Below are 20,576 nucleotides of genomic sequence, written 5' to 3' on the forward strand. Positions count from 1 at the left end.
TATCATTTCTAGTGGAAAAATTTACATTATAATAGAATAAAAATTTTAAACTGACAAACAATTAAATTAAAAATAAACATGATTAAATCAGATATACGTTACAGAGGGCCAGTACATTTCCGGAATTGAAATTATATGGGACTTTTCGTTCGTTGAGAACTTTCAAAGACTTTTATAAGGATAAATTTGGATTCACTTCGTTATACTTCAAGTTCTTCTCACATTTGAGTTTTACAAACTTGTAGGTTTTTTTTCTTCTGTTACTTAAGATTGTGATCATAACAACATGCACTCAGAGACGAAATTTGATCAAGACACGTTTATTTGTATACAAAAAATGTGCAACTTTCACAGGAAAGAACAGTACTTGATAGTAGTATTGATAATATATAACGACGAGAAAAGTTTCTAAACTACGACCCACAGAAAAATATGTGAAACTAAGCAATTTGTTTCAGGAAATAATAGAACTTGGACTATATATATAGAGAGAGAGAGACGTTTGGTGCGATGTTAAGCATGATTATTAAAAAAGTAAGGTGGGGACGGGGGAAACGCTACTTTTTCTCTAATCTCCGTATCTAGCAGTGTCTATCAGCAATAAAACAACGCAAAAACAGTAAAGCTTCCTTCCTCCTCCTCTTTCGATACCCTCTTTATGGGAAATTTCCGTAGTCGGTGCCATATCAATTCCAACATTAGTCAGTGCTGCAATCGTTTCGTCGGTTTTATCCATCAATAGGACCGAGCTATCCCACCACCAACAGATCCTGGTAGCCGTTCCCCATCCTGTAGTTTAGGTGGACCCCATGGTCCCAGGTAACGTACCACCAGATATCATTATCGAAATTTGTTACTGTGCCGAGGTTACCAGGACCGTCCTTTTCAAAGACAGAAAAAGAACAAATATTTGTATACATTCAGGCTACATAAAGTAACGTTATGGCTTGTGTATAACGCGTGCTTAACTGAAGATAGCATATACCCTGATCTGCTGGTGCATTATGCACTAGTAGATCTTATAAGGAGACGTGGTGGGGGTGAACTCTCATACAAATAATAGGGGAACAGGTCAAAACGTACTCAAACAAAACCGTACCCAAGTCAAAACGTATCCAAGTCAAGACGTAACCAAATTAAAACCTGACAAACACTCGCTTTAAATAATGACATCATTCTGCTGTATTGTGTTTCCTAACACCATGACCGGCCTGATGAGCAATGGAAATCTGCAGACGGAATGGAACTATTGTAACTTATGATCTAGTTGCAACGCACATTAAGAAATACACAGTTAAGTTAAGAAGTATCCTTTAAATATATGTATGATGTGTTTTCCCGTGAAGAAAATTCTACCAACTGATCTGAACCATGATTGATGACTGTTTAAATAGCGTCTTTAAATGCGTCGCGTTCCATTTTTCCGTTTCGCATTTTTCATTTCCATTGCGTACCTTTTTTCCATTGCTTGGTTTAGTCAAACAAGCTTGAATCATAAGTGATATTTTACTTATATTTGTTAAATACTAATGATTTTAAGGAGTATTATAACATAGTTCGCGGCATTACATTCAACGTTCGGGGCCCCGAGTGGCCGAGTGGTCTAAAGCGCTCTCCGTTACGGATCACTGCCATCTCACCTCTGTCTGCACCGGTTCGAGTCTCGGATTCAGCCAATGTGGGTATATGAGAAAGCTTGCCAGTAGCTTCTCGTGGGTCGGTGGTTCTTTCCGGGGTTTTCCCGGGTTCTTCCTCCACCATTAATACTGGCCGCCATGTATAGCCTATCGTGTGCTGAAAAATGGCGTTTAAACCCCACAACAACAACAACAACAACAACATTCAACGTTCCCTCTAAGCGAATGGTAGATGTGCGCGCTGCATTGTGCAGCGCAAATAAAGACGCAATGTAAATTATTTTGATGTTTTTATTTTATTAATTATAAAGTCAAAAGTGAGCTTGTATACATATATGTTTCTATAGCGAAATAGAAAATGGAATTAAATTTCAAAAAAGACCCTAATACTTGTATGAAACGTGTGCATCTTATTACTGGTTAAAACACATGAAGCAGTCATCGTACATGGTTCAGATCAGTTGGTAGAATATTCTCCAAGGGAAAATACAACATAAATATATTCTAGCGATAATTCTTTACTTAAAAACATTTTTTCTTAATGCGCTTTGAAGCTAGATGAGATAATTCCATTGCGTCTGCCGATTTCCATTGCCCATCATGCTGGCCACTGTCAAGAAACACAATACACTCAAATTATGTCATTATTTAAAACGAGTGTGGGTCATGTTTAATCTGGGTACTTTATCACTTGGGCACATTTTGACTTGAGTCGGTCTGGGTACATTTTGTCTTGGCTACGTTTCAGCTTGGGTACGTTTCGACTTGGATACGTTTCGGTTTGGGTACGTTTTGACTGTAAACCCAATGATAGTTGGCAGTGTCCATCATTAATGTATTTTGCAAGCCTGCCTGTACATCAGCAGGTGCTTGAATTCTTCGTACATGATTTGGTTATTATCCCGGATACATATGTTCAGAATTGGTCTTCTCTGGTTTATCACTGCTAGTGTGTAATCTAATTAAACATTGGGAGGCATAACGAAAGAATATACCCTTTTTACAAAACCTGAAAATAGCTCTCTCGGGTTATCTCGCACAATCTCGCAAGTCTAAAACGAGACGCTTACTGCTTGGAGTAGGTCGATAAATTAGCCATTCACCCGTGATAATACTGATTTTCGGGTGAGGGGCTGATATCACGTATTCATTAAAAGCTGCAATTATCTGCATGCAAATTTGGCTGCACACATCGATGTATATTTTATACACTTACAGGTATTTCTTGTGGCTGTGCATCTACCGTCGGCTGAAGGGTTCTTTTGGTGACATGTAGATTATATTTCCTGAGCAAATCATATGTTTGGTGACTTGTAAATCCACTTGGAATAGAACAATCATATGTCCTGTGGTCATTTTAAATTTCGCGCTTGATATGGCTGCTACCAATTATCGGTATATGTCTAAAGTGTACGCGGGTTTGTTCCGGAATGATTTGCATGCAGCAAAACTGCATATTTTAATGAACAGGTGACATCATGCCCACAACATCGTCCATCAGGATCAACACATATTTTTGATTTATCGGACTATGCTTGGAGATTCAGAATCAATCAATGTCCGAATGTGAGAAGTATATCGATTAATGCCTAGAGGATTTACAGTGTTTAATCATCATCAAAAAATTAAATGAAATCTTAAATCTGAACAATGACAGTGTCAGCGGACAAACGATCATGCTAGTATTGCGAACCTACGCCTTAATTTGCAGGAAAAATTAAATTAAAAAACCATCGAATATTGGTACTTTAATTGAAATACCAAACTATATAATAGTGTTATTTGAAATTATAATTTCAACACAACAGACTATTGTTATTTTGAATTAAAATATAAAATATATAGAACAGTGTTATTTGAAATTAAAACACCAACACTATAATAATAAATTTGTTTACATGATTGTCAGACTTAGATTCAAGATTCTGAAAATGGGTTTATGGAGGTGAGGGGCCTAAACAAGTAGGCGAGAAGTCTGTGGAATGGAAGTCCCTGTCAGGAGCCTGGGGGAAGCCTTATAAGCCATTCTATTTAAACGTTTCCAAGGCGTAATTTTAATCACCTTCTCATAAAGAAACCTTACTCAAAGAAACATTTATATTAATTCTCGCCCATTGTTATAGGGGTTTTACAGGTGGGAAAGTTAACTCCGCCCACCTACACCTTCTCCCTAACCCCCAGCCTGTCGCTTGTCCTTTTGATTGAAACGAAAATTATTTTACTTGCTGAGAATGACTGGGCTTTCATGTTTTCAATATTTGCAATTATTACGTAATTTACTGATGTTGTTCTTTTATGGAAAACGAGGAGGAAGTACCTGCTCAACTGTGTACAAGTTAGTACATGAATAACAGGAATTTAAAATTACTGCTGCATACTTTGAGTACATTTATTCGGGTCCCGCCGGCACATCCCAATCCCAAAACCTATCATTTTGACATCACTCTCCTCCTCCGGTCCTGAGACAGATCACGTTAACTGTTCTTCTTATTTTGTGCTCACTATGAGGGTAGATCTTTGTCAATGCTGGTCGCACTCTCGTGCAAGTTATAATTATAAATAGGTGAAGACGGATGGTTGGGTATTGATCAATCGGTTTATTTCTTCCCCCAAAAGAAAAAAAGTCCCATTACATTCGATATTATGTTCCTTTTCTTTGTAAATTATAATAATAATTAACAACATTGTCGTCTGAATGAATATATGAGCTGGTAAATGTTATTTTACTCACAGCCTTCATTATGTTTAGGAGGATAGTGGGTCTTTCTGAATAAAATGTATTATGTTTTTTTATATTATTTATATTCTCAAACGATTTCATAAGTATTGAAGGTAGTATACGTCTGTAAGAAGAAACAAAATTCATTTTTCTTTCAAAATATAAACAATGGTTCTTTCTGTGGCGTTAATACCTTTGATTTCCTGAAATGTCAGATTCCTGAAGAAGTGAATACAACTGGAACATGAGTGAACATCAGACAGAAATAAGAGAAAATAGGGTTATGGGGAATTTGTCTTACCTCATTACCCCAACCCCATGTAGGGCCTCGTGTAACTCTTTGTCCGACCTTGATGATATAGCGCAGACCTAAAATATACATATAAGCAAATACATGCTTTAATAAATTAATTGAGTGAAATTTCTATAATATTATTGGATATGAATCGTCACGTGATATCGATATAGCATTTCTCTACACATCAGTAAATTATGGGACTATTTTGGGTATGCATTTAGTGAGCAGGGCACTTTTGTTGAAGCTTTGTCTTATACCATCTCCTTGCGCCATAATAACAACAAGCCACCCACCGACATCTACATGTACTCCAACACACCTTAACCAAACAAGACATTGACAAGCTACTGTATATTCATAGATTAATTCATTTTTTCTTGGACAATGTTTCACAAGCTGTTATGGAAGTCCATGGTCATATTGCGTGAAAGCGGCGGATCTCACTAAATATGGACACACTTTGGGTTTTGAAAGATCAAAATATGTAGAAGCAGAGGCATTTGAAACCGTAGTAATAAAATGTCAGAATATTTCAGAAAAAAAGAAATGAAATGAAACTCATATATATTGCTTAATATAATATTCACACACACACAGACACAGACACACACACACACACACACACACACACACACAGAGTTTGTACCCCATTTATAATTTTATAAACAAAGAGCATCAACGATATAAAAATATGAACAAAACGTAGTCATGTAATTCATTAATTTATAATTTCTGACCTGATTGTGACAAATCTATTTTCAGCGAAGGAGTAAAGGTCTTTGGATTCCACATATATATTAGGTAATATCTGTATTGGCTGATCTCAATATTTGCAACATTTAGTTTGAATATTTCTCAAAATAAAGAAAATACAAACGGCAAGGGTTTCACTCCTGTGTACTTGTGTTCAAAGAGAAGTATATACCAAAGTTATTAGAGACGATGAACTACATTAGTAAAGAAACACCCATTTGGTTTGGCGACCGCTCCGGTGGCCTAGTGGTAAGAGCGTTCGGCTCGGAAGCACGATTTCGTGGGTTCGAAACCCGGCCGAGTCATACCAAAGACTTACAAAAATGGTACTATCAGCTGCCTCGCTAGGCGCTTCGCATTAAGAAGTTAGTGTTAGGACTGGTCGACCTGGTGTCAGGATAATGTGACTGGGTGGAACATCATGCCACGTGTCTGCGACATGATGGCCCAGTGCTAGACATCACTATAAACTGCCACACTGCAGACATCGTAGCGATATGACTGAAAAAGTGTTAAAGCTACGTTAAAAATTCTAATCACACACACGCCCATTTGGTTTGAACAAACGACGATGTTAGTGATCACCCGATGACAATAGGGTTGGATATTATAACAAAATGAATGAAATTACTAAATTATGTGCATTAATTTTTATCAACGAGGTTTTTCGGTGGGGGGGGGGGGAGGTACTAATTGCCGGGGGAGAAGGCCAATATTACACGTTGATATTATTTCATAAACTGAGGTCGAGCGTACGAAGAACGAATGCCTAACAACAGGTGCCTAACGCATAATGTTAAGAAAATGCAACCGTCTCGTAAAAAAAAGTCCATCAGATGACTGACATGACCCGCTGTGACACCCTATCCAATCTACAATATTATGTAATGGTCTACGACACTTGGCAAGCCAAGATGGGGCTAGGTATTATGGCACATCGCGAAGAGACTAATAAAATAAATTCTACTAGCTACCTTAAAATCGAATGATTTGTCGACTAGATCCGCTGATTTGACGGCGGAAAAGAGGAAACTGATAATTATAAGTATTAATTGAACATGGTTGGGTATTTATCGAAGTACAAATTGTTACCTCATCACTCACAAAGTTAGCATAAAATTAGTTAATGGGGGCGATATAGCGACAATGGAAATTCCAGTCAAAAACGTCGTGAGCCTGTATAACGACAAGATTTATAGCGACAGTGGGAATTATCATTACGAGACCCACTGAGACGATATAGCGACAATGGGAATTATTATTACGAGACCCCCTGAGACGATATAGCGACAAGATTTATTGCGACAATGGGAATTATCATTACTAGACCCTCTGGTACGATATAGCGACAAGATTTATAGCGACAATGTGACTTATCATTACGAGACCCCCTGGGACGGTAGAGCGACAAGATTTATAGCGACTATGGGAAATTACATTACAGATTTTGTAACGTCACGTTACTGAAGACGGGTAACACATACAACAGACAACAAACAAACATAAACAACTATACAAGAGACTAAAAAAAAGTAAGCATAAAAGCAAATCTTTTCTAGTCATATATACACCATACAACATGTATAACAAAACAGTCAAGATGAAACGATCGCATCATTTGGTGGAGAAAGGGGAAGAAAGTAAGACGCAGAAACGTGATTTATCGCCTCGTACAGTAGCTGAAGTCTTGGCACAAATTCATGACAGTGATTTTAAAGATGACATGAGTGAGCCAGAATCCAGACCCAGAGAGTCTACACCTAACCAAAGTTCACCACCATTAGTAAACCCTGAAAAATACTATTACATTCGAGAGACGGATAAGCGCTCCTCTAGAAAATTTAGAACTTCGGCTTACACGTACACGGTGAAGTTTAAAAATTTCGGGTCCAACGTACCGTTGAAGAAAGCAGAGGGCTTCATCACCGATGTGTGGGATTCTTTGTTAACCACTCTGAAACGACAATTTCAAGCCAAAGAAGACGGTCGCTTGAGACTTTCCATTCTTCACTACAGTCTGAAGTCCCCCGTTTGGATCGAGTTTAACAGCCCAGCAGAATTGACACCTTACAAAGTCATCGACAAGATTCAACACGTGCAACAATCCAACGACAAATTTCACATCACCGATGGAAAAACCACACTGTTCATGACCCACGTGTCTCTCCCCAAGGGACCGGACAACGCAGAAAAGTGTTATTGGTGGAAGACCTTTCGTAGCATCAAGCGTAGCCTCGCTCAAATTATCAACCCTCAAGACCAGATGTGTTTAGCCTGTGGCATCGTCGTAGGACGAACGTATGCCGACAAGAACGACACGGTAGAATGGAAAAGAGCCTGGAAAACTATTCAGCGATCAGACCAAGCCAAACAGCGAAGAGAAGCAGAACTCCTGTTACAACAAGCGGGGCTATCCAAAGACATTCCTGAAATGCAAAAAGTACAAGACGTCTTTGCTCCATGCTACACCTTGAAAGTACACCCTCAAGAAGTGCGCGATCCTCTGTTTTTTCGAGGCAAAGATTTCCAAGAAAATACATTCATGTCTATCATCACGATGAACATTTCAATGCTATCACCAGTATAACATCGTTCTTGGGATACAGTCATTACTGAGAAATGTGACTATGGCTTTAACAATCGAGAACATTAAAAGCATTGTGGATCGAAATGTCAGGGATGTTTTGCCTCTCAACCCTGTCTGGACGAAGGATAACCACGAATGCATTGCCCTGCTTGTCAGCGCACTTTTGTCAGCCCTGCTTGTTACCAACAACATCTAAAGACGCAAGGTTCACAGCAGAAAAGTGCTTGTCAACTGCTGTGATTGTGCCCTACTTGTGGGCAAGGCATACGTACCAATAGTGCCATGTTTCACGTTTGTTGAGGAAATGAACGATGTCACATTATCGCCAAATCGTGGGCACGAATGCTACATTCCAAAATACCGTCGCAAACAAGAGGAGGACGATGACCAGAAGAAAGACAATTTCATCTTTTTTGATTTCGAATGCCTGCAGGAGACTGGCATTCACATTCCTAATTTATGTGTTGCTCATCGAGCGTGCAAGAAGTGCATCCAAGAGCCTATCTTTAGTCATTGCCCTCACTGCAGCAAGATTCCTAGAGGACGTGCAAAAATCCTTTCGTGGACCGAGCACGCAGGGCGATCTCGCCCAATGGATCTTAAACCCCATCGACGAGACGTTGAGCCAAGAGGACGTCTAGCGTTACGGAGATTGTCATCGTGATACCACGGGAATGGCTCACAGTTTCTTGGGATACGGTGGATAGTTTCTTTTGAAATACTATACGGAACAAAGTACCGAACGTCCTAAAGTCACTTTGAACGCAGCCAAAATCATTGTCATGCAAGTGAGTCAAATACAGTTTAAAGATTCGATGAGCTACTTGGCCATGCCTTTGAGTCGGATGCATAAAACTCAAAAACTTTGGAATGACAGAAATGGCCAAATGTTATTTTCCGCACTTTTTCAATACCGAAGCCAATCAACGCGCCGTTCTACCCCTTTTGCCTGAGGCTCACGACTACGACCCCGACAACATGCGTACCGAACCGAACGACGAGAAGCTTTCTACGCTTGGTACCAGGCTCACGCCTCGGATCCCTTCGACGTTCAGGAAGAAATGTTAAAGTATTGTCATTCTGACGTGGACATTTTACGGCGTTGCTGTGGAATATTTCGAGAACTGTTCATGGAACATGGAGGGATCGATCCTTTGAAAGAAGCCTGCACCATTGCCAAAGCGTGTTCCTTAGTATACAGCCAACGAGTCATGCCTGAAAACATCCTGGCTGTCATCAGCCCTCAAACGACCAACTTTGTCAAACGTCAATACTCGATCAAAGGCTATATTACTTGTATGACAAGGAAGACAAATGGATACAACATGTCCACAACGGAGAAGGCGAAAAAAACCATCGGAACGTATTCGGTGGATGGTTGAGACTTAGAAAACCCCAAGATCATGTACGAGTTTAACGGTTGCTTATTTCACGGATGTCCCCTCTGCTACCCTCAACGTGACACAAAATCAGTTTTTTATAACGGACCATGGAAGACGTGTACGAGGCCACTTGTCAGCGACGCTTTAAGTTAGAACAGCAAGTGGTAGAAATGTGGGAACACGAGTACGATCACCGTTTGAAAACCGATCCCGAGCTTAAACGCATCTTTGAAGGTTACAAGCTGGTCGACCCACTGAACCCACGTGATAGTTTGTACGGAGGACGGACAAATGCCACATGTTTGCTATACCACGCCGATGAGGAGAAAGGAGAAGAAATCAAATACTTGGAAGTATATTCGCTGTATCCTTACGTGTGCAAATATTGTTGATGACGAATCACATCGACCTGGACTACAAGTGCAAGTGCAAAGTCTTGTCTCCCACGGACTTGTACCATCCCGTTTTACCTCATCATTGCCAAAGAAAACCGATGTTTTCGTTGTGCCATACTTGTGCTGAAACGTGCAACCAAGACCAGCCTTGTCAGCACACCCAGGAAGAACGCGCCTTGACGGGAACGTGGGTCAGCAAGGAGTTGTTCAAAACTCTGGACTTGGGATACCAACTGTTAGAAGTGTACGAAATTTACCACTTTCCCAAGACACAACAGTACCACAAGGGTGACCCAAGTCAGAAAGGCATTTTCACAGGCCACGTGGATACCTTTTTAAAACTGAAGCAAGAAGTCAGTGGCTATCCTTCCTGGTGTCACACTCCCGAAGACGAAAAGACATTCAAAGAGAAATACTGGGCACAAGAAGGCATCACTTTAGACCACATCGAGAAAAACGAAGACAGGCGATCGTTTGTTAGAGTGGTGTTAAATTGCTTGTGGTGCAAAATGGCACAGCAACCGTGTTTCCCCAAGACAGAGTATTTGACAGAACCTTCCTGGTACTTCCAGAGGATTCACGACAAAACCAAATACATGAAACACGTGGACGTGGTTCGTGAGGACTTGATCTTAGTCAATTACGAAGAAGAACTGGACTTTGTACATGCTGACGAATTTGGAAATGTAATAATTGCAGCTTATATGATAGCCCATGCTCGCTTAAAATTGTTCGAAGCTTTAGAACTTTTATGTGATTGCGTCCTTTACTTTGACACGGACAGTTGCATTTACATCGATCGCCCGGGTCAACGTCACCCTGACATCGAAGAAGACCGTTTAGGAGCCTTGGACAGACGAACACCAGGCCGAGAAGATTCTAAGTTTTGCTAGTGGTGGCCCTAACAATTATGGCTACGAATACCGGGACAATCAAGGAGAAGTGCACACGGAATGTAAAGTGAAAGCATTGACTCTCAATTAGCGGACCAGTCGAGTGGTGAACATTGGGGGTATTGAAAGAAGCCTTGCAGTCTGAACAGGATTGAAATTTTAGAGTGACCACCTACGAACAGCATAAGATTTTATGTTTACTCACTCACCAAATCGTCAGTCACCCTTTGGAAAAAAACTGCATCAAATCGTAAACCAGAAGAGAGTGCAGCTTCCCAACCACTGCACTTTACCGTACGGTCACGTCGATATTGGTCAGCATTTAAAAAGGGACAACGACCAAGACTGACAGTTCATTGCAACTACCAAGACCAAGCGAGATAGATGAATTCTTTTAAATAGACATCGTTTAAGTTCGATGATTCTGAAATGGAGTGCGATGCTGTGCCTTGTGATGAGAGCGATGCCGTACTCTCTGACCTCAGCGATGCAGTAAAGCATCATGGGAACTTTGTTATAACTACTACTACTACCACTACACCTATCATGGAAAGGGATGCTGTGCGTGTCAAACCTGACGGATGCGAAAGCCATGCCACTGGTTATCTTGGACCTTTACTGGTTTTCATTGTCAATATCAACCTTTACGCGAGACCATGCGTCTACCACCCTACGGATGTCATCCAGAACGTGAGCAAACTCCTGTCGATTTCACCCTGCCCTCATCGAAACGAACCTGTGAAAGACGAATATTCGTTCTCTGCGCGTTTGCGTGAATACTGCGACTTAGAGAGTCGTTTTCAAACGTTCCAAGGAAAATAGCCTAAATGTCTGGGAGGACCTACCCCCGAAGAATTAGCTAGAGCTGGATTTTTATACATGAGTAAAGGGGATAAAGTCAAGTGCTTCAGTTGCGGTGTGTCTCTACACGAGTGGAAACAGAAAGATTCTGCATACCTGGAACATGCTAGATGGTCTCCGAATCGTCACTACCTACATTTAGTAGGACGACCTCAGTAATCCCTGGATATATAATTTACAAGAGAACATTCGTGGTTTGCCTGTGGAGTTGAGAGAACACATTTACCGAGAGTTGGTCAAAATACAAGTTCAACGCAAAGAAAATTTAATCCATTCCATCACCGGTGTTTAAACCACTGGTACCTGAAGGGTATAAGAGGACTGATTCATTTGAAAGTGTTCCGTTGGTCGGACATTGATGATTCGCGTGAGATTCATAAAGGTTTGGATGCCACTCATTCTACTTACAAGGTGATCCTAATACACTGAATTCCAACGGACGAGTTAGAGGATTATCAAAATCTTTCACGCCAAGAAATCTTCGTTGAAGTGGAAACTTCTGTACGACGTGTGGTGTGTTAGTGACTAAACCATTTTGGAACGGAACTAACATAAAACCGATGCTGTTCAAAAAGTACGCTTATTACCTCCGAAAAAGAAGGTATAGTATGTTCTGATTATGGATACTTTACAAGAGAACATTCGTGATTTGCTTATGGAGTTGAAACAACGCATTTTGCCGAGAGCTGGTCAAAATATAAGTGAAACGCAAAGAACAATTGGCTAATAAAAAGTGAGTTAAGATCTTGTGATAAGTTTTATTGATCTCTACATGACCAGCCAATGGAGTGTCCTGGGCCAGACTAAGTATTTCCTGTCTGTTTGATAGGTCACTGACCATTTGTCATCAGCAGGTACATCGGGAGGTCTCCATTTTCTCACAAGAATTCCATTTTTAATAAAATAACAGACAGGATATTTAGAAGCTTCAGTTTCACCAATAGCCGTTTGAAGAAAAAAACAGGAGATCTCAGGATCTTTTTCCTGTTTGACGACAAGTGATTATTGTTTATCACCCTGATTATAATAAAGAGAATGAGTACTTAAAAGAGGATCACTATGATCAATACCTCCTGATTGATCTAAACAAGGAGTGAAAGTGACCTCATCAAAAGCCTGACCAATACATGTGTCAGCTAAAGGAATACTTTCCTTATTGACATCATTCTCAAGATCTTTATTTGCCGTTGCTCTGGTAACTGCGCAAGCTGGGAATAAATCAGGGAATTCTTTTTCAATTGGATCAACTTTCTGGTCCAAGCAAGGCTTGTCAGATACAAGTGGATTAACCACAACCTTGTCTCCATCTAGGTCGTTGCCTAGTAATAAATGAATGCCCTCAACGGGTAAAACATAGACCAGGGGTGGGAAAACTATGGCCCGCGGGTCGCATGCGGCCCGCCAAGGGTTTTCATGCGGCTTAGAAACAAGTCATCATTCGCACTGACTCTGTTTATGTTACTCTGTTTATCAAATAAACGTGCTTCTTTTGAAGTTTAAGTTTAAGTTTTCAAATATTAACAACATATTAACAACTGAAAATTAATTAGATGTTATTTAGAAAAACCTTTTGTTTTTGCTATTTCAAATATTAATTACTTTACTTAATGAACTATGCGGCCCGCGACAAGGTGTAAATTTGTGTATGCGGCACTTGCACTGGAAAGTTTGCCCCCCTCTGACATAAACTGTTCAGACTGTCACGGGTCCTGAGACCAAATCTGATGACAAATTTACGGATGGAGAGGAACATTAACAAAGTCGCACTCTACTCCCTGAAAAAGAGTACTCTCATTAGAAGAAGACTTCTCAAAAAAGGCAAAGTACCTGACAATAAAAGACTCTGAGAAGCTCCTGTGTCCCTTACAATTTTAATAGGGATAGGATTGGTCGAATCACACAAGAGGGATATCGAACCCTTCGATATAAATGGTTCATAATTCTCCATAATAAAATCAGACTGGGGATTATTAGACCCAACAAATGTATTGCTTTCATTACATGACCGTGACGTTGACCTCTTAGAAATAAGAGCATTTGGAATAGGTCTGTCTTGATTCTGATGCCTATTTTTCAGTTTGTAGCAATCAGAAATAACGTGTCCTGTTTTCTTGCAATAGGTACACGTAGGAAGAGACAAAGATCTTGAATCAAGCTTATCAAAAGCTTGTTTTTAGAAGTTGTTCCAGTTTGAGTTTTATAAGGGCTTGTATAAGACTGAAATACTTTTCTGCCCGAAGACTGCTGGATAGAAGTCTTGTTTACAAAAGAAAGTTTATGAGTTAAAGATTACTCAGCAGCAGCTCGATCAGGTTTGAATCTGATGCTCGTCAAGATAAGATTTAATGTCACTATGGACACAGTTTTTGAAATCTTCAAGTAATACAAGCTGTTTGAGACTTTCATAATCTCGTTCAACTTTCTTGGCTAAGCACCCTCTATCAAATAACTGCTCTTTTTCTCCAGCAAATTTGACATGAGTTTGTGCAGCATCTTTTGTATAGTTTCTGAATTTTTGCCGATAAGCTTCAAGGACTAACTCATAACCCCTTAGGATGCATTTTTTAATATATCATAGGTACCACTTTGGTGAACTGACAGTAAATTGTAATTGTGATTTGGATTTTTAACGTAGCTTTAACAATTGTTCAGTCATATAGCTACGATGTCTGCTGTGTGGCAGGTTATAGTGATGTCTAGCACTGTGACATCATGCCGCAGACATGTAGCATGATGTCCCACCTAGTCACATAATCCTGACATCAGGCCGATCAGTCCTAACACTAACCTCTTAATGCTGAATCCCAAGAGAAGCAGCTGTTTGTACCATTTTCATAATTGTTTGGTATGACTCGGCCGGAGAACAAACCCAAGACTTTCCGCATCCGAGGCGGATACTCTAACCACTAGGCCACCGGAGCGGTTGGTATGAATTTAAAGGCAATTGTTTATTATTTAGAATATGAACTAATGGTGTGGTTGTCTGCGTGTGTTTCGGCGACAGTGTGCAGTGAGGAATAAGGTCTTGGTGATTATCCAGAAGTGAAATATGTGTTCCATTGCACGCTGGCTTGTTTACATTCCAGCCTTTCAAGGTTCAAACTTGTTAAAAATAAATATAAGAAATACTAAATATAGAAATAATTAACTGAAGATATATATGCTATATACCTTTACAAAATCTATGTATTCTATATTTAAAATATATTTGACAAAACTGATGAGTAAACAAATCTTGGAATATATAATTTAATAAATGGGATATGTGTATTCATCGATTATTTTGCAACACAAACCCGTACAGACGGGCAACACTCTGTACTGACAGCTTACGGTTGTACCAAGCTAGCTTGATAAATAAGATCGAGAGAGAGAGAGGGAGGGAGAGAGAGAGAGAGAGAGAGCATATCAAAACTTCATTCTTTTTTTAAGTGTTTTCTATACGATACGTGAATATTATTAATTCATTAAAGTTTCATACCCTTAAATAACATTGAGCAATATTGTTCTGTCTTTTTGATTAATTGGAAAGCATATACAACGAAATTCAAAATGAATTATTCTTTATGATTCATCATATGTATTCAGTTACTTAATACAACCAAAAATACAATTTGTTTGGAAGTAGGATTTTTAAAAGTGACAAAAATGTTTACGCATTTTTTTTTTTAGAGTCAGATTATTATTTTTGTTATTATTGAATTAGAGATGAAGAAAACGGATATAATTTGCAGATAAGGAAACAACGATATGCAAAGTCGTCTCCTTTCTAACATGAATCACGCTGTGGGAAAAGAAAACCAACTATATAAGTCGCTGCTTTATAATTTTATATCATAAACAGCTTGTTTTCTTGTTGTTTTCTTTTTAACAATAAGTAGGCTTTCGTTGAAGTTATATTGCATGCGCCTATAAAAGTATATTGAATAAATCATTACTGTGTTTTGTTCTGTATAACTCCTATCGAATCTTAATAGTTTACTTTATCAGCATTTAGTATTATTGTACAGCTAGCTATAGCACGCATGCGTAATTGGTACATCATCAATAATATATATATATATATATATATATATATATATATATATATATATATATATATATATATATATATATATATATATATAGTTGAAATATTTTGATACAAATTATTTGCAGCTTTCAGAGGAAAAAGCAATACTTGAAATCTATTCATAATTTATTTCGACGTGAAAATTACTAAGCTACCAACAGCTGAGAAATATATGCAACTAAGCAATTTGTTTCAGGAAAAGATAGAACTTAGGACACACACACACACACACACACACACACACACACACACACATATATATATATATATATATATATATATATATATATATATATATATATATATATATATATATATATATATATATATATATATATATATATATATATATATGAAAGAGAGAGAGAGAGAGTGAAACATATGGTATCACACCGAACATATCGCGCATTTACTATTTTAAAAAATGTTAAACGGATAAAAAGGAAAATTCATATTCAGCAAGGGCAAGAATTCTGGCCCTATTCTTTTCCTCTAATCTGCTCCATCTGTAGCCATGTCTAATAGCAATAAAACAAGACATACATATATTTTATCCTGGATTGAAGGGAACAAATACTACATTGCATATAACATATTTCAACTCTAGTGAATAAACTGCCTTTCTGCACCTCTTTCGCCGTCCCTTTTGGGAAATTTCCGTTGTCTGTGTCATATTAATTGGTACACCAGTCACTACTTTCGTCGTTGTGTCGGTTTTATCCATCAATAGGACCGAGCTATCCCACTACCAACAGATCCTGGTAGCCATTCCCCATCCTATAGTTTAGGTGGACCCCATGGTCCCAGGTAACGAACCAGCAGATACCATTATTAAAATTTGTTACTGTTCCGAGGTTACAAGGACCATCCTTTCAAAGACGGAACAAAAAAGAGATAGATTCACACTGCATCTAGTAACGTGCTGACTTGTGTATGAAGGGTGCACAATTGAAAGCAATCGTTGCATAATGCGCCAGCAGATCCTGGTGGGGGGGGGGGGCGGTCAACTTCCCAGATAATGATATTTGGAGTGTATTCTGCAGGTCTATATATACATCAACAGATGTTATTTGTTTCATTTATAAGTAAATGTCTTGTCACTATATTGAATGCATATCTACATAATTGCCAATGAAAAATATAATTAAAACATGGGAGGCATGACGAGAGAAGTACAAGCTGCCATTGGGGCACTGACATCCATGTGTTGTATAAGATGTGACTCTTTGCAGTCAGACAGGTTCATCGATTAATTTTGTCTAAAAGTATCGACTAATACATAATTATTTCTATACGGTGGAACCTTCTCGATCGGAATGAATATACTTGGCCAAATTAAAGCGATAAACCTTGGCAACAGGATCACTAAGACTATTTGAGCAGTTCAATGAATTTCGATTTCAGTAACGAATTGTAGCAAACGGACAACCTCACAAAAATTGAAGTACGAATCTGCACTATCTTTACAAATCCTTATATGTTATCTTCTTCGTTTATTGTAGGTGAGACGAGTGTTGGGTTATTATTGTTTGTGACTGCTCCAGTGGCTAAGTGGAGAGAGAGAGAGAGAGAGAGAGAGAGAGAGAGAGAGAGAGAGAGAGATTAGGGGGATGTTTTTCATCACCCCAACCCTATGTGGGACATTTTTTCACCCTGTCTCCGACTTTGATGAGATAGCGCGGACCTAAAATATCCATATAATCAAATAAATACTTTAAGAAATTAATTGACTAAGTTTTCTGCAATTGATCGGATATAAACGGTCACGTGATACTGACATGGCATTTTGTTCACATTGGTAAATTATGGGGACTACTTTCTGCTCAATCAATCAATTTAAAGAGCACTTAATTTAAACTTTGTCCATACCAACAACTCCTTACACCATAATGATAACAATAGCATGCTACCCTACCTAATCATCAGTGACTTCAAATCATTCTTTGGAGCCTCAGAAAAAAACGCCGATCTAAATTTTAAACCATGTATTCGCACAGCCCTGCATGAACTCCATTACCATGTCTGTTGCCAAACAAAGCATATAGAGTATTTAACAGAGACTCTATATTCGTAAATTTCAGCATTTTTGCTTCAACACCAGCTGTTACTGAAGGTTATAGTCATATGACGTGAAAGCAGATAATTTTCTGACGAAAACGGACACATAATGTTGGTTTTAATAGATGGAAATAGGTAGAAAAGCATGGCTACTATATATATATATATATATATATATATATATATATATATATATATATATATATATATATATATATATGTCTGTCTGTGTGTGTGTGTCTATCTGTCTGTGTATGTGATAATATCAACAATGACACTGCACATACTATAGAAAAACTGTACCGACTATGTGATAGATATATAATATTGTTTTCTTTGTTCTGAAATATTCTAATATTTCTTACTGCAGTATTCGCCAACCCCATCTGCACCTTACATACCCCGTCGATTTGTAACTCTTTTACGCAATAAAAATGCGTAAAAATTAGCCATTTCATTCGTTAATTCATCATCTCCTTTTTGTCTGAAGCACAAACAATATGACATTGTTAGCGATCACCTGAAGACAGTCTGAATAGAAATTATAACTCAGTGAATGAAATCGCTAAGGTTTGTGTATTGTTTTTATATCATCGAGGCTTTTCCATTTTGAAAATCGGGGGTGAGATGAGTTTACAAACTGCGGCGGGGAAGAAGGCGAATACGAAACAGTGATAAGATTTCAACTGCATGCGGTAGAAGGCAAGCACAATGCCTGCTTAAACTAAAGATGCCCGAAGCAAACTTACCGTTGAGAAAAAGCAATAGTATTTTACAAAATGCCATACAGAGTGGCAATAGTTCCACAGGTCACTGCTAAGATTCGCTCTGACGCTTTATCATACCTATAATATAATATACGAGTCGACGATCTTTGGCTTTCCAAAATGGCGCAGTGTCATGTGAGAAAACTACTAGCTACCTAATATCAACTGATTATTTGGTGAAATTGGCAGATTTGTCAGCATGAGGATAATTGGAATTAAAAGGATTAATTGATCATAGTTGGGTATTTTTCACTTTAGACTAAATGTTCACAAAGTTAACATAAAGTCCTTACCTAATTTATGAGTGATTGGGTAAAAATTTAAAATATCTCTAGTCATTTTCATTTAATTCTATAATAGAGAAAAGAATGCGATTGAACTGAATTATACGTGGAGATAAGAAAACGAAAACCCCATCTTGACTTAAATAGACCATACGTCTGTTTGAAACATCATAATTTTTAAGGTGCAAATGAAGTAACCGTTATCTTCTGAGTTGAAATAGGGTATTCATATCGTGAAAAAATAAAAGTCCAAAATATGTTTGTCACTTATTATAATGTTATTGTTGTTCTTGATATAATATTTTTTTTAAAGTAGACTATTTATCATTAACAGTAAAGAGCAGTGTTGAGAAACTGTTCTTTTGCATACATTCCTACAACTATTCTATCTTTTCATGTAGCGAGATGGTGAACACACCTTTTTGTTTAGGGTAGCAACTAGATGAGATTAATTCATGTTTCATTTTCGGTGAATTTAAGCTTGTACCGCATATCAAATCCCTGGCTTGGTGACTTTTTCAAGTTCCCAATTAGACCATCTCCGTGTATAATGCTAACACTATTTTTCTCTTTCTACGAACAGTGTTTATTCCTCAACTTTTCCAGAAATTTATTTAGAAATTCAGGCCCTTTTCTACTTTTGTCAAGGTCGCAGGTAACGATTGTCAGTGTGCCAGAATAGACATTAATAGAAGCATATGTTCTTTGTAAAGAAATAGTTTTGAATTCATGGTTTTGATGATCTATAGCTATCGAAGAATGAAGAAAAAAAAAAAGAACTGGAAAATTGTATATTTATTCAAAGTCCATTACCTGCGGTGTTGTAATCGGCATATGTGACTAACCCGTTCACATTTTCAAGAGAACGATCAAGACTCCCGTTGGTCAGTTGGCACAGTTTAGGCTGGGTTTTAAAGTAGATGGAATAACAGTATCCCCTGGAGAAACAGTGCTGGATACAGTCTACTAAAGTTCTCACCGGAAACTCTTCATTGACGATATCAAGATTTAGATTCTCCTCCAAAATATTGAAAAAAATCATCTGCGCTTGGCTGACTTCGGCCGCATCGCTTTGCTCTGGTCTGGATAAGATGTAAAGACCAAAAACCACTAGAATCAAATAAAGGTGAGGTAGGCCCATTCTGTTAATTTTTGTCAGTTTTAGGATGGTCGTAATCATACAGGGTTTCGTCTTCGAAAACTCGCCGACAATACAGCTTCACTTGCTTATGACAACACCATCTTCGTATTTTAAAATTACATGTGTTTCTTCAATGTTTGCATATGCAACGTTGGATGATACAGTCCTTCTTTCGTAACCATTGATGAAACCCAGTTTAAATAGAATCGTTGCCAAATGAAATTATATTAAGTAAACAATAATATTCCTTTCGCATTCTTTGAAAAATGATTTTATCGATCAGTATGTAGACTTACCATTGAAAAGCCACACCGAATCTTCGATTTGGAAGTTCTAATCAATTTGACAAGAGATTGACATTCTCATAACAAACATATGACCATGAACTTAGCGACCTCCCTACAAAACACAACCATTATCGGAATCAAACGTTAGTTGCAAACACAAATTAATTATTTAAGAGACATTAATACGTTTTCGTCGGTCTTTTAATCGTCATGTTGTACATGATCTTTACTTTGGAGAATCTCTGTATTTCGTATTTATCCGTATATAACGCATACCAGTAGTTTATGGGGAGACTTTACCGTCAATGGCGATCATATAACATACCCCCACCCCTTGGGTACGTTTAACATCAAGACTTTTTAGCACACCCTGGGAACGTTTTGCGACAAGGGGAATTAAACATGGGGAATATTGGGACTGTATAGAGACAAGGGAAAGTTG

At 38.2% G+C, this 20,576-nt stretch overlaps 1 protein-coding gene across 1 annotated transcript; it reads right to left on the reverse strand.

Annotated features, from left to right (window-relative positions):
* Nucleotides 1–6: 6 nt before the first annotated feature.
* On the reverse strand, nucleotides 7–19,847 carry LOC149774034 (uncharacterized). Its single transcript, XM_089945884.1, has 3 exons — nucleotides 19,520–19,847; nucleotides 4,658–4,725; nucleotides 7–881 (listed from the first exon to the last, which is right to left on the reverse strand). Exons 1-3 carry the CDS (start codon nucleotides 19,845–19,847, stop codon nucleotides 750–752), a joined length of 528 nt encoding a protein of 175 aa, XP_089802010.1. The 3' UTR covers nucleotides 7–749.
* Nucleotides 19,848–20,576: the final 729 nt, after the last annotated feature.

Source organism: Sinohyriopsis cumingii, unplaced genomic scaffold (assembly GCF_028554795.1).
Source record: "Sinohyriopsis cumingii isolate HCF-2022 unplaced genomic scaffold, ASM2855479v2 utg000441l, whole genome shotgun sequence".
In the NCBI taxonomy this organism is placed as follows: Eukaryota; Metazoa; Mollusca; class Bivalvia; order Unionida; family Unionidae; genus Sinohyriopsis; species Sinohyriopsis cumingii.

Bases quoted from the DNA above. Each gene is read 5' to 3' on its own strand.
- LOC149774034 (XM_089945884.1), bottom strand. From the start codon at position 19,847: ATGGGCCTACCTCACCTTTATTTGATTCTAGTGGTTTTTGGTCTTTAC. The intron at 4,726-19,519 runs GTAATGGACTTT...TGTATATTTTAG, and splicing joins TGCCGATTACAACACCGCAG to GTCTGCGCTATATCATCAAG. The intron at 882-4,657 runs GTAAGACAAATT...GTCTTTGAAAAG, and splicing joins CATGGGGTTGGGGTAATGAG to GACGGTCCTGGTAACCTCGG.